Source organism: Capra hircus, chromosome 2 (genome assembly GCF_001704415.2).
Source record: "Capra hircus breed San Clemente chromosome 2, ASM170441v1, whole genome shotgun sequence".
NCBI classification, from domain to species: Eukaryota; Metazoa; Chordata; class Mammalia; order Artiodactyla; family Bovidae; genus Capra; species Capra hircus.
Window position 1 is genome coordinate 91,557,837 of NC_030809.1, and position 27,549 is coordinate 91,585,385.

General features: G+C 39.5%; 1 protein-coding gene across 23 annotated transcripts in view; it reads right to left on the bottom strand.

Moving 5' to 3' along the window:
* NEB (nebulin) overlaps positions 1 to 27,549 on the bottom strand; it is a 203,973-nt gene that overhangs the window by 4,817 nt on the left and 171,607 nt on the right. For 5 of the 23 annotated variants that reach the window (XM_018063007.1, XM_018062893.1, XM_018062854.1 and 2 more), the window contains 26 exons: positions 24,949 to 25,059; positions 24,245 to 24,349; positions 23,594 to 23,698; positions 21,973 to 22,077; positions 20,441 to 20,551; positions 19,914 to 20,024; positions 19,212 to 19,325; positions 18,573 to 18,677; positions 14,982 to 15,086; positions 14,339 to 14,443; positions 13,636 to 13,728; positions 12,604 to 12,696; positions 10,722 to 10,814; positions 10,149 to 10,241; positions 8,995 to 9,087; positions 7,198 to 7,290; positions 6,191 to 6,283; positions 5,579 to 5,671; positions 3,996 to 4,088; positions 3,608 to 3,700; positions 3,196 to 3,288; positions 2,250 to 2,357; positions 1,961 to 2,144; positions 1,736 to 1,828; positions 659 to 805; positions 261 to 367 (listed from right to left, as the gene is read on the bottom strand). In XM_018063007.1, the coding sequence (XP_017918496.1) occupies positions 261 to 367; positions 659 to 805; positions 1,736 to 1,828; positions 1,961 to 2,144; positions 2,250 to 2,357; positions 3,196 to 3,288; positions 3,608 to 3,700; positions 3,996 to 4,088; positions 5,579 to 5,671; positions 6,191 to 6,283; positions 7,198 to 7,290; positions 8,995 to 9,087; positions 10,149 to 10,241; positions 10,722 to 10,814; positions 12,604 to 12,696; positions 13,636 to 13,728; positions 14,339 to 14,443; positions 14,982 to 15,086; positions 18,573 to 18,677; positions 19,212 to 19,325; positions 19,914 to 20,024; positions 20,441 to 20,551; positions 21,973 to 22,077; positions 23,594 to 23,698; positions 24,245 to 24,349; positions 24,949 to 25,059 (2,739 nt within the window). The remainder of the gene's footprint in view (positions 1 to 260; positions 368 to 658; positions 806 to 1,735; positions 1,829 to 1,960; positions 2,145 to 2,249; positions 2,358 to 3,195; positions 3,289 to 3,607; positions 3,701 to 3,995; positions 4,089 to 5,578; positions 5,672 to 6,190; positions 6,284 to 7,197; positions 7,291 to 8,994; positions 9,088 to 10,148; positions 10,242 to 10,721; positions 10,815 to 12,603; positions 12,697 to 13,635; positions 13,729 to 14,338; positions 14,444 to 14,981; positions 15,087 to 18,572; positions 18,678 to 19,211; positions 19,326 to 19,913; positions 20,025 to 20,440; positions 20,552 to 21,972; positions 22,078 to 23,593; positions 23,699 to 24,244; positions 24,350 to 24,948; positions 25,060 to 27,549) is intronic. The other 18 variants (XM_018062924.1, XM_018062948.1, XM_018062887.1 and 15 more) reach the window with 17 other exon arrangements.

Sequence of the window (27,549 nt, forward strand, 5' to 3'; positions counted from 1 at the left end):
CAGGAAAGTGAAAAGTGAAAGTGAAGTCGCTCAGTTGTGTCCTACCCTCAGTGACCCCATGGACTGCAGCCTTCCAGCCTCTTCTGTCCATGGGATTTTCCAGGCAAGAGTACTGGAGTGGGGTGCCATTGCCTTCTCCAGTTTATTACTGTTAACATTATACAAAACAGACGTTTTGGTTTAAAAAAAAGATCACACCTGTAACCATTATTTCGCATATCAAAATAGAAGGATGACTTGAGTAAGTGATGGTTACTTACTCCAGCAGTGGAGGGATGGGATGGGATGGAGGATACCGTTGTCTGCTGGGTAGCAACTGAAGATGATCGTTGCTGTGGCAGCTCTGTGGTTCTTGCATGTTTGTAGCCTGAAAGGAAAGGGGAAAATAGCATTAGGAGAAAACGTGACTAGATATCATTTACTTTGTGTTTAGCAACTGAGCAGCAGTGTCTTTACCCCCTAATTTAAAAAGAATGTTTTCCAAGAAAGGAGGAATGAAAATTAAATAGCTAACTGTATGTACATCTCCACAGTTTTAGACTCATTAGAAGAAAAGGTCCAGATTTTTTTTTTCTGTTTCTACTCAAAAGCATCTCTTTTAGTAACATCCAGTGAACTGGCTCCCACGGCTGTCTAGGTCAGGGCCATCCACTTGTACCTGTTGAGGTTGCAGAGAAGAAGACGCCCCCATCACTGTAGGTAGAGAGGTGGGCAGCTTCTGAATGCTCAGACTTCTCCTCACCACCACTGACGCTCAGCCCACTGGCTGATCGAGACTGCTCCCGGCTCCGGCGCTGAGCTTGTGCTGAAGGAGGTAAGATCCATCAGAGAGCGGGCAGAAAGGAAATTTCCCTAGCAGTAATCCCTAATGGTAAGTAAATCTCAGTTGGTTTTTGTTCATTATCAAACAGTTTTTAGTAGATTTCCATGGATTAAACCCTCAAAACTCTATAATACAAGGTGGTCCTTGTTTTCCAGTTGAGAGTTTAATCACCCAAGGCCCCCTAACCATTCAGTGGTATTGTCAAGCTTCCAATACCTGAGTCTGTCCTTGACTACTGTTTCTTCCCTCTAGCCTGCTCATTTTCCTGGCTCACCAAAACAAACAGGTAGTAATGTTCGTATTCAAATTCCACCTTTCACCTTCTCCAGAAAGTTCCCCTGATTTCCAAATTTATTTAGATGCCCTCTCTGTTTCCATAATCTGTGTGAAGACCTTTAAAACTGTTCATGTCAGGGTATAACTACTGATTTACTGGTCTCTTCATCAGACTAGAGTATAAATTCTTTGAGATTTACAGGCACTATGTATTATTTTACTTTGAACATGAATAAAGGGTATGAAGGCATGTGGCCTCTTGTTGAATGACTATCTTCCTTGACATAAGGGAGTTCAGAAAGTTGCTAAAAGTCAACCCCGTTTTTTTCCCTTTACTTATGTATTTTATTGTCATTATTTCTCCAAGAGAAAAATTTACTACCTGTTTTTCTTTAGGAAAAAAATTACAATGGGGACCGAAGGAGACTTACCTTGAGGCAGTGAAACAATCTTTTCCTAATTTGAACTTGTCTAGAAAGTGAGCTTGGCCCACTAGTCAAGGAGATGTTTTTATGCTGAATGAGCAACTCAGGAAATTGAAAGCCCTGGAGGAGACAACTTTGAGCCTAAACGCCCCTGGCGCTAACCCACTAAATCGTGATGTTTATGTAGTAAGCCTTTTGCAGCATCACATACCATTAATCATGTGTAAGCTTCGGGACTGAATATTGTCTTCTGCTGGATCATAGTCAAAAACTGAGCCAGGATTGGTACGCCAGACACGTAAACCTGAAAGTGAGGTTAAGGGTCAGCACAGGTGTTCTCAGACTCTGACGCAAAATTTGGAGACGGATACGTGATCCTAACCAACCACAGGCAGACTGGATACTTTAAAGCTGCTTTCCCCCAGATCCCAGTTACCTGTAACAGTTTCCTGGTCTTGGTCATTCCGTTTCTGTTCCATTTCCACCACTTTCCTCTGAATGCCCCGGTAGCTAATGTCACTGAAGTCCTGCATGTTCTTCTTCACTCTCTCAGTGATGGGGTCCGTCACCACCGGCGTGAAGCAGCCCTTGTGTTTCTCAAAGTCTTCATGATACTTCACCTGAAATTTCATGAATTCATTCGGTGAAAATAGGATGGTGTGATCATTTACTTTCTCCCTTGTTCCAACAGGCTGCCCACCCCATCTGAGGAGTTCCTGACTCACCGTTGAGATGTGGCGCTGGGTCTCTCTCACCCGTCTCATCTCTGGCGTGTCCAAGACATAGGCAGCTTTGCCTTGTATTTGTTTCCGAAAGCTATCAGAATAAAGCACCTGACGGAGGAGAAACCATGGATGAGGGCAAGTTATGGTACCATTCTAATTCTGAAGTCTCAAAATCTTTCCAACAGATGGAAGTGAAGGGAGCTGGGGAGGGAAGCATGAGTCACCTAAAAATTCCCAGCAAGCCCGTGACAGCAGAACTGCTAGCAAGGGCTTGAATGAGATTTGTTTTGACTCTGAAAACATAACTTTCATTTTCAAAGGAGATGGGGCAAAGTATAATTTTGAAAGGAAAGGGAAAAAAGAATCGTTCTTGAATTTGCTGGGAATTGTAGCACCAGTACATTGGATGGTATATGGCACTAAGTGTGATATATTTGAAAGAACTATCCTTTAAAATAAGTGATCATTTTTTGAAGGGTTATGTCTAGATTTTATAAACCAGTGTGCTAATACAGAAATCAAAGTCTCAGACACAAAAAACCCAAAATATCAAAGTCAGAATAAGGCATCCATTTCATAGTATTACCTGTTTCATAAAGCATCTTAAAGGATTGCTGAAAACTGAGAATGTTAGGGCGTCAATATGTTACAGTCAGTTATGTAAGACTATCTTAGAGTAAAAGGGAAAAGAAAACACTGGCAATTAACTTGTTATGTCTTAGTACAATCATTTGGGATTTAAAAGCATAGTCGTGTTAATTTTAGTGTGAATTTTCAGTGGGATAAAAAAATGCACATTTTTATGGTGTTAAAATGTTATTTTCAAGATGTTGCGTTTCTCTTTTCGTTTTAGTGTGTTTTCCAGTTGAATGAGAAAGACACTTTATGATGTTAAATTGTTATTTTCTAAGTTGTTGCACTACTCCTTTTTAGTCCTGGAGAATACCGAGCTAATGTTTTCTTGGTTGCGCTTAGCTCTCTCCATCTCTGGAGTGACCGGTGTCGGAGTTGCTTTTCTCATATTCTCTTTGTACAACACCTAGAGGAGCCAAGAGAGCATCCAGATATCAGAGAGCAGAAACCCAATTCTGAAAACCACCATCTAGCTGTTGTTATGGCTCAATTATGTCACACTCTATAACACCTCACGAAGAGAAGCCATTAAAATGTTATGGTATAAAGCAAAAGGTGAAGAAAGAAATCAGTTTGAGCTGGCAGGGTTGGTATGGTTTTTAAGTGGGTAAAGAAGGATTTTAAAAGATAAATTTTGGAGGAAACTGAGAGATAAATTAGTGGTATAACTATGTTTGCCAGGCTTGTTAAAAGTGTCATCATCTCTTTTTCCCTCTCTCAAATACCGAGCTAAAGTTTTCTTGATTGCGTTTGACTCTTTCCATCTCAGGAGTAAAGGGTGTGGGGGTGGCTTTCCCCAGGTTCTCTTTGTATAATACCTGTGAGATACAAAGTTGGACCCGAAAGTCATTGGGGGGCAGCAGTCAGGCTATTCAATGTAATGCGGTTTGGGGGAGAAAAACCCAGGTTTTATCTACTACTATTACTGAGAACAACTCAAGAAAAAGCTTTAAAAAACAGTTAATGGCAACAGTCAATGTAGTATGTCGTTTAGGGGAGATTCTAAAAAAACTGGCATTTTTTTCTTTTTAACCTGGGATGGAGTTAGGAGCAGGTCAAACGGCAGGGGTTACTTTGCAGAATAAAAAGCACTTTTGTTTCTCAAGACAATACCGAGCTAATGTTCTCTTGATTGCGTTTGACTCTCTGCATCTCTGGAGTGACAGGGGTTGGGGTGCCTTTGCCCACATTTTCTTTGTACAAAACCTATGTGAGTCCAATGGATCCAAAAAGAAAAAAAGAGCGACAGTTACAAAAGATTAAACAGAACAGATCATTTGTTAGGAGGCTCAGGTTGCTAAACTATTTGGGCAGTAAGATTAGATGGAAAGAAATATGTTTCCAAAGCAAGCTGATAATAGTTAGAGCACATTTCCAGAGTAGAACCCTGCCCTGAAATCCTTGCGGCCTAACAGGCATAACTATAGCTTTTTGTGCCTAGTTCCGGGGCCCAGATGGGAGACCACCTTTACTCTACCACTAGTCTATGCATGCCAAGCACCTGACAGATCATGTCAGCATTTAGGAGAAGGTGCTTGAATAACACAGAAGGTGGAGGCTGCTCCCTAAAACAGAGTGGGAGACTGGACGCTTTTGCCACACACATCAGGGAAATGTATCTGTGTTGTGCCTCTTGCTTTAATTCAGAACATCATCATACTCATCAGTAAGTAAAAATGTTTTCAGGAATTACATCACTAATAGGGTTAGTCAGTAGGAAACAACAGTAATGCGTTGTGAAAAATTCCCAGCCTCCCTGTCACCAGTGTCATTCTTGATGTCACAGAAGATTCGAGCTATGGCATTCAAGAGGAAGAATTCTATCAAAGAACTGATTCTCAAAGTTGAGGTCCCTGGACAACAAGGTTAACATCACCTGAGACTTTCTGGAATTGCAACATATCTGGGCCCATACCAGATCTACAGAATAAGAGACTTGAGACTCGGGGCCCCAGTGACCCTGAAGCACACTAAAGTCTCAGTAGTTCCAGTATCGGAGGAACCTCTCCAGTATGTAAGGCAGTGTCCCCACACGAACCCCAATCCACAGCCATCTCTTTACATCACAGAACGCAGGCTTACAAAAAGTGGCTTACTAAAATTAGCATTTAAAGACCATGATAGACAGAAGAACAGAAATAACTAAAATTGGTAAAACAAAAAATAGTTCAAATGACACTCCTTTTAAAGTAAATGGACAGTGATTTGGCAAAACCACTACTGGATCTTAATTTATGTCATTATGCCTGAAGGATAGGATAGGGGTTATTTTTCCCAAGGTCTCTTTGTCCAAATCTGACGGGGTAAATTTATAAGCTAAAGTCAGCTGCAAAAAAAATAAAATCGCAATTCTGATGTTCCAGAAAGAATCCTGTCACACCTACTACTCCACTCCCCACTTTTCACAAATACATAAAACAAAGAGACCTTAGGGATAATGGATAGTTAAGTTTAGGGAGAGACGAGCAAAGGATGACATTGGAAAATCTGTTACTTCCTGATATTAGAACTTTAAAATAATGGATTAAAGCAACATTGTTATTCTGAGGTTAAGTCCAGGAGTAGCCCTAAAGAAGGAAAAAGGATAAATGTGATTAAGAAATTCACAAAATTTCAGTTATCTTTAAAAAGTAGGATTAATATGTATTATTTTAAACTATTAAGGAAGTGGGTTTTTTTTGTCTTGCCACAAGTACCGAGCTAATATTTTCTTGATTGTGTTTGATTCTCTCCATCTCTGGAGTGACAGGTAAAGGGGTTCCCTTGCCCATGTTTTCTTTGTATAACACCTGTGTGATGAGAAAGCATCCAGAGAAACAACCGTAAGTAACATTTGTTGTGAGACTTTAAGGGTGAGTTCAACTTCCTTGTTATCAAACGACACAATAATCCAAGGAGCCAGGAGTTATATGCTGAGAAGATGCCACCAAAAACTTTAACGATAGCCATTCTTGGGATAAGGAGACTGACTTTATCTAGGGTCTTTAGCTGCTGGGGAAAAGCTGTGAAATTACCTTCCAAATAAACACATGAGGATTTGAGACTGTTAGAATGTGGTTTTGTTGTTATCCAAGCAAACTAAAAGAAAACAGGTTTTAAAAAATATTTTTAAGTGCCAGGTGGAATAGAAATCAGAATTAGAAAAAGGATCCATAGTAGTACCACAGAAATGAGTAAAGGTCCTTTTGCTAAGTGAGGTATACTAGAAGCAAAGGAAGGGAAGTAGGTTTAAAAGAAGAAAAAATGTTAAGTATCAATTTCTTTACGAGGTTAAATGACATTATCTTCTCCCTTTCTTTCCAAAATACCGAGCTAAGGTTCTCTTGATTGAGTTTGACTCTCTGCATCTCTGGAGTGGTGGAGACTGGGATTCCTGTGCCCAGGTTTTCTTTGTATAGCACCTGTGTGATGAGAAAGCATCCAGAACAGAAAGAGCAGTCAGCCACTCTCCCCTTCTTGCAGAGCAGTGGCGAGCAGCAGGGCAGAGAGGAAGAGAATGAGTTAGAGGAAGGAAAATACCAGAAGCTTCTAGGTCCATCCTGTAGGAGCCTAAAGACATCCTTAAAAGCAAGGGAATGCAGGAAGGAGCAGCAAAAACTTGAAAGTTTTGTTGCTGAACTAATCTCTGCAATGCTGAGCAAAGGAGAGCACCACAGAAAGGAACCATGAGCTGCACCCCCAAGCTTGGTATGAGGATGGGAGAAAACAGAAAGGGCAGAGACAGGAGAACCAAGGAAGTTATTTTGTTTTGGAAATATTAATCAACCACATAAGGATATTTAGGTTTCATAAACATTGCATATTTGAAGGTACATACACACAGATCTTCTTTTGTTGACTTTCAAAAGAAGTCAAATTTTTAGTTTGGGTGAAATATTGGGAGGAATTATACTTGAGGCAAATGGAGACCAGTGACAAAATGCTAAAAGAACTTGAAAATATCTATACAAATACCAGTAGAGATCAAAAAGGTTAGAATAGGAAATAAGGCCAACAGTTTATATTTATCTACAGAACAAATTTTTGTAAATTCTACGTTCAAAGTTGCCAAAGCAGGATAGATGTGGGGCTTAGAGAATTGGGTATGTTATGTTTTTAAAGGTTGGAAAGTAATATTGAACATTTTTTAAGTGATATTAATGTTTAACCAAACTGGGGAAACTGATTTCACAGGAAATGACAGCATTAAGTTGGGAACAAGACATGTCAAAGTTTTTACTGGAATAAGTTGATTAGGTTTTAAGATATAGCCATTAATCTTTTTTAAAAAGGATTTTAAATTAGTTAAAGGGTTTTTTGTTTGTTTTTTAAATACCGAACTAAAGTTTTCTTGATTGTGTTTGACTCTCTCCATCTCTGGAGTGATGGGAATTGGAATCCCTTTCCCGATGTTTTCTTTGTATAACACCTGTACGACATAAGAAAGCATCCAGAAAAGAACAAGAGCAGTCAAAACAGCCCTTTCAGCTATCATTTAGGGAGCCTATGAAACACAGACATCACACAGGAAAGACAAATCACCAAGTCAGCCTGTCTTTTCTAGTACAGGTCTGGATGAGAACATGTTCCACATTTCCCTGGCTAAAGGGCCAGTGTATTTGATATTCAATTTTTATGCTAACTTATGTTAAATGTTGATTTTCTGTGTTAAAATTTAAGAAAAATTATTTTATAAAAGTACTAAAATACTTAGTGTACCATAGAAAGGTTATTTTTTAATTGGAGGGCAAATATTCATTTTCCCTACACAGAATATTCATTTTACAGAATAACATATTTTAAACCTCAGGTCAAATCTATGCAATATAGGAAATAGGTCTTTGTTGTGTAAATTCAAGTTATACAAGTGGTTGAGTCTAAATACAGAATCTTTAAAGGTTCTATGTACTACTGGACAATTTTGCCTAAATGCAACCTATGTAAAAATTAACACAAATGGTTACTTGAAGAAATTGTCCAGGATCATCAGGATCATTAATATCTCAAATAGATATAAACAATGATATACTTACTCTAATATAGATGAAAATAATTTTTAAATAACTTTGAAAATTAATGTAAACCTTTCCAAAAGAAGGAATAATAATAACAAACCTATAGGGAAAACAGTAAATATAACATTCTAAAAATATCAATTTATACTGAAAAGTCAATAAAATCAAAAGATTGTTAGTGAATAGTGATTACAAACAAAACAAAACACAAAAAGACAGTGGGACCAAAGAAAGTTACTGATGTTATCTGGAAGTTTGATTCCTTCACATAATTATTTCAATGAACAATTAAACATTTTGGATGAAACCTCTCCCTACTGCTCTACTCCTTCCCCCCCAAAAAAAGAATCCAGCTAAATTTTCCTAATGACATTGGATTCTCCATCTCAGGCATAAGTGAATCTAGGATACTTATATAAAAGCTTCACAGATTATTGAGTTATAGTTTTCAACAAAAATATTAAGAAAAACATAAACTCATCTAATTCAAATATTTTTTTAAAAATCAGAAGGTCTGGATTTCTATTGATGGAATGTAAATATTAAGAAAAACATAAACTCATCTAATTCAAATATTCTTTTTTAAATCAGAAGGTCTGGATTTCTATTGATGGAATGTCTTGTTTGGAACAAGTATCAAGATTCCTTTGGGTTCTGATTCTGAGCAGTTTTCTCTCTTGTTGCCACTGTTTAAAAGGTAGGATCTTTGTTAAGGTAATCCCTGTCCTCAGCAAGGGCCATTATTTCTACATGGGGCCTCAAGTCCTGTGTCTTTTCTTACAGTGCTAACCCAGCCACATCAAATAAAAATAGTTCTACGTAAGTAAAAGCTATATAGTAGTGGGGGGTTTTGGATATCAATTAACTTCAAAAGTCCTATAAAACATGGAAAGGAACCTGTGAAAAGTTGTAAAGGACTGTTATAGGAAGTATAAAATGTTAGAATCAAATGGTGAGTAAGAGATCTGGAAAAAGGAAGAATTCAGTTGATGAGTTTTTTTGTTTTTTGTTTTAAAGAATTTGTTAAACTGATTATTTTATAGGGACTAAAAGGAGTTTTGATAGAAAGGTATTATTATTTTTTAATACGAAGTTAAAAGGAGCTTTCTCCCAAATACCGAGCTAAAGTTCTCCTGGTTGCGCTTGACCCGCTCCATCTCAGGGGTGACAGGGAGGGGAGTCCCCTTGCTCAAGTTCTCTTTGTACAGAATCTGTGTGTATAAAACCAACAATCAGATCAGCCTGGATCCATTGTTTAGGTAGACTTAGCTTTTAAGGTCGGCTCTAAAAGTGTTTTTGCTTGTTTGTTTTCCTAATGACATGAAATAGGCCTAAATAAATTTAAGAAATAGAACAACTATAGATTACCTTTGGTCATTTCATCACAAACAGTATGAGGTCTGTCTCATACAAAAACAGTGGCATTAATACCCACAGAACTTTCAGATTACAGGCAGGAGTCACTTACTGGATTTGCCAAAAATTTCATTGAGATTTTCTGTAAGATATTACCAAAAAACCCAAATGAACTTTTTGGCCAGTCCCCGTACATATATAGGCCTTTTCTCAAAGGCAGGGTTAGGATTTACCAAATAGTGCTCAAGTTAACTGAAATTCATATGCATGATGAGCTGTTGGTAATTCTCAGGAGACCAAAAAGAAAGGGATTGGGGAATAAAATAAATAAGTATTAAAAGCTAAATACATATTAGCTTTCAATAACCCTGAAACTATTCCAAAGAAACCCATTTATATCTCTTGTGATATACAAAAAATAGCTGAGCCAAGTAAACTTGTATTTCGGAGTCACTGTGAATTGCTAAGTTGTCTTTGGAATGAAAATGTTCAAGAATCACATTCTTTTAAGAAATGCTGCAAACACAGAATACATCAAACAGAGCCATAGTAAATACAAGCAGAATTCTAGTTAACACTGTCCTTTTGAAGGCATGTTAGATTTTACTTTTGATCTGTGCCACAACAGTTAGAAACATCTACTGTTATTCAAGGATTTGAGGAAGGAAACACTAAGTATTTTAGGTTTTTAAGGAATGTGATCAATAGCTATATTTTAGGAAAAACAGTTAAAATTTCACACCAGAACTACAATACTAAATTAGATTTGGATTGAAAACTGAGGTAACATTTGGTGTCATTTTCATTCTATGAATTTAGTATTTTTATAGGAAGAAAATTATATATTGGTAATGTGTTAAAAATATTATTTTAAATAAAAATTAAGGGATTTAAAATTGTTGCCCCTAAGAAATACCGAGCTAAAGTTCTCTTGATTGCGTTTGACTCTCTCCATCTCTGGAGTGATAGGTGTTGGGGTTCCTTTCCCCAAATTTTCTTTGTACAAAACCTGTGAGATACAAAAAAGTACCCAAAAGACATTCAAAACAGGCACAAAGATCAAGGAAGAGAGAAAACTGAGGGCAGGGGTGTGTGAGGAGGGAGTTTTAGTGAGTTATATTTAGTAAGAATAATACTTTTACTTGTTACTTCATGTTTTAAGGATAAATTCTGCTAATTCTGGGAATGAAAAAGTACAACAGAAAGCACTGAGTTACAGGATATGAATGTAATGATGAGAAATCTTACGTTAATTCTATTTACAGTATTTCAGATCTATGTGGTCACACTGATCAGTCACCAAAAGGGTTAAAATAACATCAGAAAAGTGAGTCATTTTGTGTAAGACTATATGATCTTGGTCAGGTGGTAACACACACAGCACACACACAAAACTGTTAAGATGTTATTTTTTAAAAGAATGATGGATTATTCTAGTAATTTTTTTAAATGGGAAGTCAAGTTTCTTAATTGATGTATTTGTAAATACCGAGCTAAAGTTCTCTTGATTGCGTTTGACTCTCTCAATCTCTGGAGTGACAGGGGTTGGAATGCCTGTTCCCAGGTTCTCTTTGTACATAACCTGTAGAAGATAATTAGAACATCTAAAAAAGTGAAATGACCACGAATCCTTCAGATTTACACCTATATGCCAGCTATTTGGTGGAAACTCACAGAAAGAATCTAGCTTTCAAACATGACATTTAGGAATAAGGGAAAAAATGCCACAAATATTTATTTTCTCTCTTCAAAGGTAGTTACTACCTTGATGACCGTACTAAATTGTGGCGCTTTTCTTTAGTCAACATTTAGTATCAATACATTCCTAAAATGCATTAAATAGTGCTAATACATTAACAATGAAAAAAAATTAAGCATTTCATAACATCTAGTATTAGTCCCTTGAATATAGTAGGTCCGCAGTAGGTTATAAATAGGGGGCTTGGTTTAAATCTTTCTAATCATGGGTACTCTTCTTAGAGGGATATTGAGAATTTTGTTTTGTATTTTCTTCAGAAAATTCCTAACTGGTCTTTAGTCTTAGGTACCCCTTAATGTAATGAGACTTGAATAGTTTATTTTTGCAGCAAGAGCAACTTTGTAAATCGTGTAAATTAGTGTTTTTGAACAGGGAGAAGTCCAAAGGACTGTGTTAATGGAACAAGTGAGGAACTTCCAGAGCCTTTTGGCCTCCTCATTCTACCCTCCCTCACAGTGTTAACAGTTGTCCACCTAAAGGAAGGAGGAAATTAAGTGGATGGAGTCTATGTTGTACTAGAGCATAGGCTGGGGAGCAACATGGAAAATCTGGGGGTTTGTGTCACAAGTTAATTCCTAAAATCACTGCCACTAGTGCTAATGTCTCTATTTTGCTAGGAAACTATTCAAGATCTTTCACAATCTACCGTCTTCGAACCAAGTTGTATTTTTTCACTGGGCAAGGCAATGGAACTGATCATGGAAAGGCAAGAAATTGGCATCAGAGCAGCAAAGGTGATGCGGGCTGGCTTTCCTGGGTGAGTGGATGTGCAGTTCTAAATGCAGCTTGTAACCATAGGAGCGAAGGTAGAAGCAGAGAATGCGAAGGGAATGAGGTCTAAAGGATACAGACAACTTGCAAGACAAACAGCCAGTGTTCTCTAATGGAAATTCAATGGGATTGAATGTCCTCCAGTGGCCAAGAAAATCTCAGGTCAAGATCCTCGCCTTTTATCGGCTACAAACTATTTCCCAGACTTCACACAGTCTTTGGCTAGTAGCCAGCAACTGCTTAGAAACTGTTTGTGGATGGGAAAGAGTGTCGAGTGGTGTTGGGGGGATAGGGTGTGGGCGGAGGCGGGACTCGCTGGACAGACGGCAGGAGAAATGTGTGCTAAACCTGCTGTCTCAAGTGTGGCGGGTCTCCCAACATATACACAGACACGGGACACAGGAGCCTGAAATTCCTGTTCAGAGAACAAGCTTAAGATACACCTTTGTGGGTAAGATGACAGCCAGCACCTTCAGAACACACAGGGCGAGGGGAGGCTATGTAGACTTCACAAGGCTACCGAGGGTCCCCCGGAGAGGGGAGACTATCTTGAGGTACACGCATGTACACAGCTTTTATATTTTATGTTTATATGTTTGTGTAATTAACAAGATCATCTCAGTAACCTTATCACTACTGTCAGCACATTTTAAGGAACTGCACACAGGATGATTAAACATGAAGCCAAGTCCCTTCTGCTCCCTGATTATGTAAAGACAGAATTTCCTTCTCTTGATTTTGCAAACTGCACTGCCCGTCGCAGGGCAGGGAGGGTTGTCCAAGCGGGTAGGAGGAGGAAGGGGTGATGCAGGAAGGGGCCAGCACGGGGAGGGGCCATTACCGAGCTGATGTGCTTCTGTGTCTGCTTGACGCGCTTCACTTCAGGCAGGTCTGGGATGGGCGTTCCTTGTCCAATCACCTCCTTATACTTCACCTGCAGGTATAAAAATGGGAACATGAGCATGTGTTTGGTTAGTCGCCCCACAGTGTGCAAAGTCACGGTTTAAATAGCACAACCTCTATACTTAGTGGGAATGGGGCCACATTCTGATACTGGGTCAGAGGAGGACAAGGACACATGGGTTCTCTCTGATTTCTTTAGGGGTGGGGTCCACACTTAGACTGAAGCCCCTTCTCTTCCCTGAGGTCTCTCATGTCTTATGTCACAGGTCATGTGCCCAGGGCAGATACACTCACACACACCCAGGAAGGGCCATTATCTGACTCACAAGTGACAAGGAGTCTCTTGATCAAATTTGAGTCAGTCTCCTCTGAATCTTCTTCCAAACTAGGCCTTAGCCTTTGGACATCTTTGTACTGCCCAGTTTTAGCAAGAATCCTGCTAAGTCAGTTTAGCCAAAATCTCCCACCCTAGATATCTCATCCTTCTTAATATTTAATCAAATTCCTTACCCTCCAGCCCCAAGGTGAAGTCTGACTACCTTGATCTGCCATTTTACCATAATCCCCCCTTTACCTCCTTTTTTCTGAGTAATTTTCCATCCATTGATCTTTTCTCCACCTTCCCATTCTCCCCCATCCCACCCCATCCATCCAGCCCTCATAAAACCCTACCTTCCCTTGTATTCAGAATTGAGCTCAGTTCTGTACGGAGATCTCTTTTCTTCTATATTGTCCTGAATAAAAATCTTTTTTTTTTTGACTAAACTACTGTCCAACTCTGGTTTATTTCGACACAGGGCTCTCCATTTTTCACGTCTAACAAGCCCTCATGAAAACTGCCTCAACACTGCATTATGGGATGTCCCTCTTATTTTGGTGACAAAAGCTTTGAGTGCAGCTCAGCCATCAGTGTGGATGATCACAGGGAGGCAGAAGATACTGAAAATGAGTCCCCAGTGGGTGTCCTTACCGAGCTAATGTGGTCCTGGGTTTGCTTCACTCTCATCATCTCAGGTGTCTTTCCAATCGCCGTTCCTGGTGAGACATCCTCTTTATATAGAACCTGGGTATTCAGAATTAGGACAGTATTACACAGAAGAAAGGACAACACAACCGTTCCTGGAGAAAGAGTAGGAAACATGGCTTCTGTGAAAACAAAAGACACTAGAGAATGTTCTTAGGCAAGTGCTGGAGTGTCTTCTGTGTCAGCCCCAGTAACTCAAACATGTAACAACACACGTCACTTTTCAGACCTGGAGATTTAAGATTATCATACTGTAGTAATACATAATGAGAAAAACCAGAAAATATTGATTTAAAAACACTCCAGTGTGTAACACAAGATCCATTAAATAAATATAAAGTCAGTCAGTTATTTGGGGGAAGGATAATAAATCACAGTGTCGAAAAGAAATCCATCTTCTTGGAGCAAGACAACATGTGTTACTGCCCTGGGATTAAAAGCTCCTTTGTTAGCAGATTTAAATTGTTATTTCTAATGGTCTCTGGAGTGGTGGTTTTAGAGCAAATTATGGGGAATTTTAGCAAATAACTGCTAGCATTAACTGAGGAGGTTAGATGTTAATTGTCTGAATCAGCATGAGGCTAGTATATTTTTAAAGAGACTGAAAATATTAGGTTAGCATTAAATGGAGAATAAATAGTAAATATACCGAGCTGAAATTCTTTTGATTTTCTTTAACACGCAGTATTTCTGGTGTGTCTTGAACAACTGTAATTTTTCCTTTACTGTTTTTAAGGTCATACTGGTATTGGAGCTATGGAAAAAGAGTAAACTTCTTGTTATGAAAAGACAGTACACATCTTAAGATTTCAACATTGTTTTTATATATTTTTAATTGTCCTATATTGTATAAGGGAAGTTAAAACCTTATATATATATATTTTTAAATGTATCTGCCACAATAATCATAGATAGCCAACGAGAAATTCACTAAGAATTTTGGAGAGAAAGTAAACTTTTTCTTTTTTGAAACTAAACTTTAAAATCCTAAAAGTATTTTTTTTTTAATATCTTGCCTAGAATTATCTTGAAAAAGATGTCACCACCTGGAAAAGATGGTGACAGTTCATATTCAAAGACAAGAATTCACTAACAAAGTGTGAGATGATTTGGGACTGAGATAATAAGGTGAGCCCGGAGGAAACTGGAACACACATCTCCTGGGCAGGGGTGGGAGGTGCTGAGGGCAGCTATAGGCTGGATACCTAAGCATGTGTGCCCAGAGGCATCCTTCTTTCCCAACCTCAACCCAGGTCCCAGTGAGCTGTGCCTTAGAATCAATAAAAACTCACAAGGCTGAAGTTCTTTTGGTTCTCCCGGACCCTCTGCATCTCTGGGGTGTCCAAAACGGTCTCATAATATGACATGCACTTCTCTGCGTCTTCCTTGTACTTTTTCTGGAAACAGATTCCAAGAAATAAGGATGGTGAACAACACATGGATATAGGCCAATGAGACCTACAACAGCCCTTCCTGCTCAGCAGAGAGAGAGTCTTTTTTTTTTTTTTTTTTAATGTTTAAGGAAGTTAGGGAGCTGTAAAGCAGAGCCCCTGGATCAGTGAGCACCAGGCCTCTTCTTTCCAGGAGAACTGAGTCCAGGATCCATTGTCATGACCCATTGTCATTTTGGTGTTGAGAAGAACTGCGGTGTTGGAGAAGACTTGAGAGTCCCCTGGACTGTAAGGAGATCAACCCAGTCAATCCTAAAGGAAATCAGTCCTGAATATTCATTCATTGGAGGGACTGATGTTGAGGCTGAAGCTCCAATACTTTTGGCCACCTGATATAAAGAGCTGACTCACTGGAAAAAACCCTGATGCTGGGAAAGACTGAAGGTAGGAGGAAGAAGGAGAAGGGGATGACAGAGGATGAGATGGTTGAATGGCATCACCGACTCCATGGACATGAGTTCGAGCAAGCTCTGGGTGTTTGTGAAGGACAGGGAAGCCTGGCATGCTGCAGTCCAGCATGCAAAGAGTTGGACACAACTGAGCAGCTGAACAACAAGATTGTCAATGGCTGAACTGGCCAAGTGGCCATATGGGGCGGTGACAGCCCCTGAGGTTCCTGGCAGCAACAAAGCGATGCTGTAGTGAACTGGATGGGGCCAGACTATTTAACAGGCAAAACAGAGAAAAGTAGGAGGGTTGAGAGCCATCAGTAAGGCCTCTTGAATGCCAGTCCTTGGTTGGTGACAAAGATATTGTCACTGAGCTGTGAGCAGGTATGGTTGGGCTCCTGGCTACAGGGGTAAGCCAGCAGGCAGGTCAAACAAGAACTTCCAAGATGGGGCCAGGAAAACTACATTCCCAGGTGTTATGAAGTATAGCCCACTCAAGCAACTACTGCTTTCTAACTCAATGATTAGGAGACAAGCAAAAAACTCTAATTTGGGGCTACTCAAGTAAATTGCAGGTTCCTGATCAGCAGTGAAGATTGAAACAAATGAGGATATATCCTGGAGTATGAAGGACATCATACTTTTCTTTATTTCTCTGTAGGAAGAGAGAGAGTTATCCATCGGGAAGAATCAGGGTTAGACTGTATGGTTAGTGTTGATGACATAATCTCAATCTTGTTAAAGAAACTGATAATCAAATGTGGGTGATCAACTTTGTTTCTTCCAGATTTGCACACAAATTTTACATCCACATTTTAAGAGACTGATTTTTTAACTATGGGTGGTAACTCATGCCTGTTTGAATGGCCATCATCAGAAAGACAAGCGATAAACAAATGCTGGTGAGGGTGTGGAGAACAGTGCCCCAGTGGGACTGTAAACTGGTTTTGCCTCTTTGGAAAATAGTATAGAGGATCCACAAAAAATTAAAAACACAACTACCATAGGATCCAGCAATTCCACTTCTGGGAATATATCTGAAGGATATAAAAGCACTAATTTGAAAAGATACCTGCACTTTGATGTTCATAGCATTACTTTCAGAGAAGGCAATGGCACCCCACTCCAGTACTCTTGCCTGGAAAATCCCATGGACAGAGGAGCCTGGTAGGCTGCGGTCCATGGGGTTGCGAAGAGTCAGACATGACTGAGCGACTTCCCTTTCACTTTTCACTTTTCACTTTCATACATTGGAGAAGGAAATGGCAACCCACTCCAGTGTTCTTGCTTGGAGAATCCCAGGGACGGGGGAGCCTGGTGGGCTGCCGTCTATGGGGTCACACATGACTATGGGGTCACACATGACTGAAGTGACTTAGCAGCAGCAGCATCATTATTTATAATAGTCGAGACATGGAAACAACCTAAGCGTCTATCAACAAATGATAGGTGAAAAATGTTGTCGTGTGGGCATATATATACGCATAGATATATATGTTTAATTGTGGCTGATTTGCATTGCTGTGTGGTAGAAATCAGTGCAATATTGTAAAGCAATTACCCTCCAATTTTAAAAAAGTTGTGCTATATATGTACAATGGAATAATATTCAGGCATAAAAACAGAAAATCCCACCATCTGTGACAAGACATGGAGGGCACAACACTAAGTGAAGTAAGTCAGAGAAAGCCCAATACTTGATCTCACAAATGTGCAAGTGTACGATCTCACATATCTGTGGAATCTAAAATCCAAACAAACTCATAGAAAAAGTGATCAGATTTGTGGTTGCCAGAGGTGGGAGTTGGGGGTGAGGTGGAACTGGAGAAAGGTGGTCAAAAGTAACAGACTTCCAGTTATAAAGTAGTAGGGACGTAAGAATAACATGATGACAACTGTAGTTAATACTGCTGCATGGTGTGTGGAAGTTGTTAAGAGGCTAAATCCTGAGAGTTCTCATCGCAAGGAAAAATTTTCTTTTTTTGTTTTCTCTTTTTACTATGTGATGGATGCTAATTAAACTTATTGAGGTAATCACTTCACAATTAATATAAGCCAAACCATTATTATACTTAATAGCTCAGTTGGTAAAGAATCTGCTTGCAATGCAGGAGACCCCGGTTCAGTTCCTGGGTTGGAAAGATTCGCTGGCAAAGGGATAAGCTACCCACTCCAGTATTCTTGAGCTTCCCTGTGGCTCAGCTGGTAAAGAATCTGCCTGCAATGTGGGAGACCTGGGTTCAGTCCCTGGGTTGGGAAGATCCTCTGGAGAAGGGAACAGCTACCCACTCCACTTTTCACTTTCATGTATTGGAGAAGGAAATGGCAACCCACTCCAGTGTTCTTGCCTGGAGAATCCCGGGGACAGGGGAGCCTGGTGGGCTACCGTCTGTGGGGTTGCAGAGAGTTGGACACGACTGAAGCAACTTAGCAGCAGCAGCAGCCAGTGTTCTGGCCTGGAGAATTCCAGGGACTCGATAGTCCATGGGATTGCAAAGAGTCAGACATGACTGAGCGACTTTCACAAACCATTACACTATATACCTTAAACTTATACAGTGATACATTCAACTTTATGGCAATAAAACTAGGAAAATAAATTTAAAAAATTATGTGATGTATGTGTGTGTTCAGTCATGTCCAACTCTTTGCGGACCCATGGACTGTAGTCCGCCAAGCTCCTCTGTCCATGGAATTTTCCAAGCAAGAATACTGGAGTGGGTGGCCAATTCCTATTCCAGGGATAAAACCCATGTCTCTTGTATTTCCTTCATTGGCAGGTGGATTCTTTACCACTGGCACCACCTGGGAAGCCCTTAAAAAATTATGAGTGGAACCATTTAAGAGTTCTTCAGTACCTTAAAATTCTCTCCTTTAATTCTGATATAGGAATCTCAAGTCTAACTCAAACTTGCATCATAGATGAATCCCTTCTTTTTTACTGGGCAAAACTGTGATTTGAAAGAATCTCCTTCACTATTAATGGAAAGACTTGTTCTTTGTGATTGGGGTCAGTGTGTGATATTCGGATAAATGTCCTTACCTGGCTTGAAAGGTTCTTGACTTGCTGGGCATGAATGATCTCCGGAGTGTCAACCACAGAAGTGAAATTGGCTTTTTCCATTTCTGCTGATTGCTTATACTTAATCTACAAGAGGAACATCCAATAGTTGGTAAATGTTTACAGTGCACACAACATTCATTGGCTCAGTTTGAGTATTAAGTGATTAATACTTCTTTTCTAAAAGGATTCATTATTCAAAATAAAAACAAAAGATAAAAGGATTCATTCATTTGCTATTCAACAATTGTTTTTTCTCTTGTGTTTATAGCTCTATGCTAAGCAGTGAGATTCGGAAAGAAAGTTGAGTCCTAGACTTTCTGTCTGGTTGATTGGGGAGTGGGTGGGGTGAGAGATGTTGTGCAGGGTTTGGGAAAGGAGAAGGAGAGAGATAATCAAGATAGTAAAGCATTGATTGTTTTTGGAAGAGCTGGAAGAAGGACAGATGAGAGCAGCTCTGGCAAAGGTCCCGGATCCTTTCATCAGAACAGATTCCACCATGCCATTATATGCATCTGACCAACAAGTAAGATAACAGAAGGAAAAAGCTGTGTTCTTACAATCACAGCTATTTTTTTGGTTTGTTTTTTTTTTTTTGAAAGACTGACATGGAACACTCACCTGGCTGGCAATATCTGTAGCATTCCTGGCTCTCAGGAAGTCGGGAGTTTCATTGGCCATGGCATTCAGACCTCTTCCTTTGACTTCCAGCTCCAGATCTCTCTTATATTCTTTCTATAGTAGCATGAAAAAAAAATGTTCGTTAACTGTCACAGCAAGATAACAAATGTGCAGAGTGGAGCTAGGCCAAGATAACAAATGTGCAGAGTGGAGCTAGGCCCACATAACATGCCACCTGCATTGCGAGTGCCACCTCACCACTCCCTGGGCTGGGACAGTGGGGACAGCAGAAGGCCGCTTCAGAAAACTGCCACGCTCATGCCAGAGCCGCCTCCAGGGCGCTTTCTAGCACTCTCTGCTTAGAACGTTCAAGTACAAAGCATATTGTAAATCTGCTTTGGTGCATAAACAATTACACTTAGGTGCCCACCACTCCAGTGGTGTTTTTACTTAAATGGGCACAACAAATGTATCAAGATTAAATCGAAAGCTACTAGATAAAGAACAGGCATAGCCACTACGGAGACAGTTACAATATCAACTCATCAGAAATCGAGATATTTTTATGTAATGATTAATAATCATGTTGAACAGAGAAACTGAAATTCAAAAACTTTTTATCACTTTTTTAAAAAATGCAGCTTGGCTAGGAAGGAGAAGATATTCAGTTGATCCTGCGCATACAGTCAGCTGGGTGCCCACCTCATTGAGGATCTGGGTGGCATTCTTTGCTCTTAGCATATCCGGCGTGTCTTCCATTTCACTGAGACCCTTCCCACGGATGCTTTCCTCTAGATCTTTCCTGTATTCTTTCTATAGCACAAAATACAAGCAACAGTGCTCACAAGAAAGCCTGGATTGTTCCTCTTTGCTGAAAAGTCCCTCACCAAAATACAAAACAAAAACCTCCTAATTTCAAACAGTTACAGTTTAGTCAATTAAAAAAATCAATAAAGGCAGGGTATAAGCTTCATCAGTTAATATCCAATATCAAATAAGAAACTAGAAATTAATAGAATGCTAAGGTAAGCACATTTTACTAGGTATTCAATTTAAAAATTAGGAGAATTAACATGGGTGATAGATTAGGTGCTAGTATGGAACACATGGGAACCCAACTTGGAACCCGAAGAGTTAGGTGGTGGTGAAAACCGTGGGAATACGTTGATGAGTGTCATTAGTGCAATTATTTGGATCAGGAGGGAGAGGAAAGACCGAGTGGGCACTACCTCGCTGGCTATTTTGGTTGCATATTTGACATGTAATAGAGCTGGTGTGACCTCCAGGCCAGTCAGGTTTCTGCCTTTAATGGACTCTTCATAATCTCTCCTATATTCTTTCTAATGTAAGTAGGAAGGAAAGACAAGAGAGAATGTGTGTTACAACTTATTTCTCAACCGTAGGAGGAAAACAATTACATTTTCTTTCTGCGTATGGCTTCTTGATCTTAGTTCTGCTGATAATCACACATTTGAAACATGACTTGATTGTTCTGGAAATACCCTGGGCAGAGCAAATTACCCAAGGGAATTTAGAGGCTGAGAACCTTTGGCGGCCTCTCATTTGCCTGTCTACCGCTTCCATGGGGGCTGGCCCTCTGAAAGGGAAGGACAGATGTGCCCCCAAGACTCTCAACCCATTGTCCTCTCTCTTGATGACACTTTTCTGAAGGCAACAAAAGATTCTGCTTCTGAATTAGAAGTGACTCAGGGGAAGAAAGTAAAAAACCGCTCAGAGGAAGGGGATCTGAGGGCACCAAATGCAAATTTGCCCTTTCTCATAATCTCAACTATTATTCTAAACCACCGAACAAATAAGGTGGATAATGAAGCCTAGAGAGGTTATCAGGCTTTGTTCACTGTTGGGAGGAAGGGCCACCGCCTCCCCCATCTCTCAAATCTCTGGATGAGGCTGAATGACTGGGAGGCTTGGGGTAGACTTTGGGACTTCATTTTTGTCATTTTCAATTCCGACAGAATTTGACATCTACAGAAAAGTTGTAAGAATAGTACAAGGAGCTCCTCCAGATGCTTTCCCCAGGTTTACCAACTGTTTTAAACAATTTAAAATTTTCTGTTATCTGGCATTCTACACACCAGAAAGCTCCCCAAACTACTACTTATATTAAACGCCATTTATCTTTATGGTTGGAGATATGCCCATGGAGGTGAGGCAGAAGAAATCCAAAATAAGCCTGTTTCCCAATGAAGACAGACATTCTCAGTTTCAAAATAAGATTCATTCTTCTCCACTATTGATTAAAATTTTTTTAAATTTTATTTTAGATGCCTCTGCTTACATTTCTAAAATAGGAAATATGACATACTGACTTTTTTGATATTTTGATAAAAATCCTGATTAAAAAAAAAATCTTCCTTTCGGGGACTGGAGGCTTCCTATTAAGAGAACAATTCAAAGCCAACAGTGGGTCTGCATAGAGGGAACTGATTCAAAGAAAAAATTACGTTACATTCAAAATAATCTGTTTCAGGATTAGAAACAGTTTGCTATGTCCTAATTCTGTGAAAAGGGTAGTTGAGATAAAACATATATGGTAAATGTTTATTATTCAGAACATTTTTTTATATATATAATGTAACCACAGGATTTGAGATATAGAAAAGATTTTGGTAATTATATGTTGAAGAATCTCGTCATCCACACCTTTGGGATAACAACAGGCTCAACACTTTTGCGGGTAGAGGTTGTTTGCGTTAGCTTGATGGTATATTTGCTGTGTTGGGCTTTGTGCAGGACTTACCCCACTCTGCATCTGCTGAGACTCCTTGGCAGTGATGTACGTTGGTGTTTCAAAATCTAGCATAGGCTTCCCTCGTTCCTTTTCGTACTTTTCTTTGTATTTCACCTAGTGATAAAACCCTTTTGAGATATCTCTGGCCCATTCTGAGACAGAGACCAGTTTAACAATAGCGTTTTTAATTGATACATTATGTCCAATTGGGTGGCATCTCATTGCCACGCAAAACAGTTTCCTGTCATGTTTCAGAAAGTAACTTTTTATTTTGGCCTGGCAGGATAACACCATAACTGTCTGCAAGGCATGGTCAGGATTTGTGTTCAATTCAAGGAGACAAAAAGATCACTGCAGAAGAATCAGCCAAGACAAGCATTAAGACAAGAAAATTCACGGGAAAACTGCCCACAGGGAAGGTTCATCGAGATTTGATGTGTATAGATGTGAATATTTTAGCCTGAGCATCAGCCAATATTTCTAATAAAAATCTCCAATCTTCCCTTCATAAGAACTTTTATCAGGGACCTGGGGCCTTAATAGATAATGCATACAACTTTATTTACATATCAATTCAACTGAGGTAATAACTGGTCACATATTCAATGCTGCCAATATAGATTGGTATGAAAATGAAAGTCAGTTGACTAGTCATTGACTGAATTTCCAACAAACCTGACATTCTCAAAAAGACCCCAAGGCTATTTTACAAATACAAACTCCTCATCCTCATCACAGGGGCCTCAGGAATGGGAGGAGCCTACAGATATTCCTAATTTACACAGGAGGCGCTGAAAGACAAAAGCCTGGGTCACACAGCATCTTCATAGCAAAGTCCAATCTCCGCTCTCTTGCTTATGACAACACGTTAACATAGAGGTCCAGGAACACGGGCTGCTTTACGGATGATGGACGGCATTTCCAGCAATTCAGCCTTCTTGTTAATGCCCAGTGGGGACGGAAATAGCTGAATTTGTGAAATAGATCATGTGGCAGCAAATTCCTTCCCCAAGTTCTTTCCTGTGAGAATCTTACTTGTATAAACTTTGCAATTTCTTCCACACCCAGAGACCACTTCAGTGGTGACCTGAGCATATCACTCCTCTGCCCCAAATCCTCCAAAGACTCCCTATCATTCTTAGTAATATTTTCTTTTCTTTTTAATATATTTATTGATTTATCTGGCTATGTCAGGTCTTAGCTGCAGCATGCGGGATCTTTAGTTGCAACATGTGGGACCTAGATCCCCTACCAGGAATCAAACCCAGGCCCCCTGCATTGGGAGCACAGAGTCTTAGCCACTGGACCAGCAGGGAAGTCCCACTAATATTTTCTAAGGGGTCTGTCTCCCTGGTGATATAATCTTTATGCTTCCAGTCCCTGTGAGTAACCTGAATAACACATCCTGCATGCCTACGCACTATTTCTCCAGTGTATGTAGATACTGTTATCATTCATAACATGAACATTTGTTTCAACATGTTGCTAAATTCCAAGCCCATAATATCTCTGGGCATTTTCACAAGCAATTGTTGCTACAAGTGTAACTACTGTCCTCTAGGGGAATCCATGAAAACTTTTGACATTATAGGTGAATGTGCAGGAAAAAAGACAGTCTTGGTCAACTTACGATACTCTGTAATTCTGTGGCCTCTTTGAGATGAAGCTGCTCCAGATTGTCAGGTATTGTGTGGTAGTGACCTTTACTCTTTTCATAGTTCTTCTTGTACTGGTACTGAGGGGAAGGAGGCAAAAAAAGGCACATTGATGGCAAAGCTGCTCCGCATTCCTGTTTTTCTCTTTAGGTTGGATATTTACACAGCAGCAGCATCAAGACCAAATGAAAATTAGCGAACACCACATAGGGGGTGAAAAAAACATTTTAAAGGATGAAGATACATGTTCAATATTGTCAGTTAATAAATACAAGGATGTAAGCACTTAGATTATGTGGCTTATTCAAAGTAGGCTTTTAAGAGTGAAAAGTTAAATGTGAAAGAAACTATTCCAGGTGTTAAGTCTATGTTTGTAGGAGGAGGAAAGGCAGTGGTTAATTGGGAGAAAAAGAAGTTAAAATATTTCCAAACAGAAGCATTTTTATAATTTGAGAGGTGCTGCAGTCAGTGGCGCACTGGTAGATTAATATTGTCATTTGGAAGAATGCACTCAGAGGACAGACATGCTTTCAGTAGCGGAGAAGGAGATGCATGTGACCTCAAAGAAGGAATTTAGCTGTACATGGGTGAAGCAAGCTGTTTTTGGAACAAACGATTGCGCTTACAGAACTGGCAAGGTGACTTGTATTCAAGACATGGTTCATTATTAGAGATTCCTTCATGTCAGTCACAGGTTTGTGAAGTTTCTTCAAATCAGCCTTATACTTAACCTGTGCCACAGTAAGGGGAAAAAGGAAATCATATAAATAGGAAATGGAAAATGGTACTAATGAAATCATAATACGATATCTCATCCTGAAACAAATGCTGGAAATGGTGATTAAAACAAAAAAAAACCATACTCATTTACAATAGCCAAAAGGAAATAAGTATCCATTGACAGATGAAGGGACAAACACAGTGTGATAGATACACAAAGTGGAATACTATTTAACCACAGATGGAATGAAGTTCTGACATACGCTACACAGCACGGACGAACCTTGAAAACACTGAGCTAAATGAAATAAGCCAGACCAAAAAAGGACCCATAATACATGATTCTACTTACATGAAATCTCTAATAGGCAAACTTAAAGGGGCAGAAAGTAGATTAGAGCTTACCAGGGATTGGTGGGAGAGAGAAATGGAGAGTTATTGCTTAATAGTTATAGAGTTTGTGTTTTGAGGTGATGAAAAAGCTTTGGAATTAATAGTGGTATTTGGACAACATTGTAAATGTAATTAATGCCACTGAATTACATACTTAAAAATACTTAAAATGGCAAATTCACATTATATCTTTTACTACAGTTAAACAAGCACATACCTCACTTGCAAGAGTATTAGCATCTTTCATGACTTTGTAGAGCTGGCTATCTTTTGGATTGTATTTTGGTGTCTTGCCCTTCTCTTTGTTGAAATTTTCTCGGTATTTAACCTAATAGCAAATGCAAAAATCCAAATTATTCCTGAATGTCAGTTTATTTGAAGGCTGAGGAACAGGGGAAATGTAAATGCAAAAGAATATGTTACACATAAAGTGATCATGTAATTTATTATCCAAATTAGGCCACTTTTAAGAGTAAAAGGGAGCATTATTAATAATTATGCAGGGACAACAGGCAATTGAGTATAAGAACAAATGACATAGTATTTGTTTTGCTCATTTTTATATTATCCAGAGGATGAAAGATTCACTTCCTTTTGATGCAGGACAAAAATGCATGGGAAAAGGCTTCTGGCTAAATTCAGAGGCATGATCTAATATATTTGATTTGAAGCATTTCAGTCCTCCTAACTAGCAAAACCAAAAGCACTTTAGCTCTATTACCAGGAGTTCAAAGAGGCTTTATAAATGATCAAGATAAGTGAGAAGTAAGAAATCTGTTGACTTTAGGAGAATTTATTATTTTGTACTTTAGCTTTATCATTTTAATTGGCAAAATATTGGCATAACTTTTGAGTAAAAGAACAGAATTTGGAGGTTAATGGCTTTGATATAATTTCAGGTTAGAAGGAGGAAAGAAGTGAGATAAATTTAACATAAAGAGAAAAATAAGATTAAATATATTTTACTTGCAGGATATATAAAAGAATATGCAAAGGATTAAATAACTTCAATTTAAAATGTAAGTGCAATGCCTGGCACTAATAGTTGCTTAATAAATGTGATTTGATTGATGAAGGAAAGAGACAGTCATAATGCCTAAGCAAAACAGCTAAAGATGAGATTTACTTACAGGAATATTCGACAGAATAAACTGAAAGTGACAGAAACACTTCCTTATTGAAAGATAGACTGATTCCTTTGACACTAGGATTAACACCAGAAATAGAACCCTACTAGTTACTTATTCTGGGCGTCCCTGGTGGCTCAGATGGTAAAGAATCCGCCTGCAATGCGGGAGACCTGGGTTCAGTTCCTGGGTTGGGAACATTCCCTGGAGGAGGAAATGGCAACCCACTCCACTATTCTTGCCTGGAGAAGCCCCATGGACAGAGGAGCCTGGCGGGCTACAGGCCATGGGGTTGCAAAGAGTTGGACACAACAGAGTTACTAAGCACAGCACAGTTACTTATGCTAGGAAGAAAGAAAAATAAGCTCTTTCTAGATGTTAGCCAGCTAACGGGGCAATATTTGATGCTCTGGGACACCTAGAGTTTCTGCTGTTGGTAAAACGAAAGACTTGCTCATTCACAGTTGGCACACCAGGATCTGGTTGCCCAGATATTTTGCACTGTAGACACTTAAAATCAGTCCCCTCATGCTTCGTCACTTTACCTCCCCACAACTTTCCCCATCCAGCAGAACAGGCACAACAGGAGGCCACTCAAGTGCTAAGAACAATGAAGTCTGTCACATTACAGGAAAAGCATTCACAGTGATAAGACTCATTTATTTTGAATAAATCTCCAGTGAAAATGCACAGACAAAATAAGCATGCAGAGCAGTACAGCAGGATGCGGGCACACTGAGTCAGACACACAATGGAGAAAGCAGAAACCACAGAACAGAAGACAACATGAAGAAACGCTACGGTGGCCCTTCTCTGAAAGGAAATTCACTCCCCAGACAAAACGAAAAGCCTGCTGAGGAATGTCAGAGGTGGTGAGCTGGTGTCTGGACCAAGAGAAAACTTTTCCTAAGGATACAGAAACCCTAAGAATAGGGCTGATCCCAAGAGCTGAGAAACACAGAAAAGCAAAGTCAGGTAGATGTGCAGAGGCAAGACTGGGGAAGAGAAAATGCAAAGGCCCACCTCTGATGCGAATAAAATCCATTTTTTTTAGAAGAATGCTAAAACCCCTCTATCTTTTAGAAAATAACTCACGTCTGAAAAAAGTACTTGAAGAGCAGCTTTCTACTGGCCTTCAGTTCCTTTTTCTTCCGTTAATTTTAAGCAGATTTAAATTTCTAAGTTTTTAATTAAAAAGTTATGCCTCCTCTTTCCACAAGGAGGCCCCACGCAAATGCAGTTGAGCATAACTACTGCCAGGAATATGAGCCACCATGTCCAACCTTCCTTTTTGACGGAATCTTCTTAAGTACTACTCTATTTTGCATGATAAGGACACATATCAGATTCAGGACTTCAAGAATTCTTAGAAAGGTGTGGGATTAGGTGGAAAGTACAATAAAGCCACATTCGTGCGGCACATGGAATAGGAAAGCCTTCTTTCTCTTGTTTACCAGGGAAACCTGAGATGCAGCTGTGCAGCGTCACGTTGCAAATGGCACCATCAGTGTCCATAACCCCAGCAGGCTCAGAGAGTGTGGGAAAGACGTTTGCAAGCAATTATTTCAACGTTCAATTGAATAGAAAGATCTAACATCCAGTTCTACTTCTTTGCAGAGACTTGAACAGGACAATAATATTGGCGCTTCTAAAGACTGAAGAGCAGGTTCAAGAATTAGAACATTTCTTGC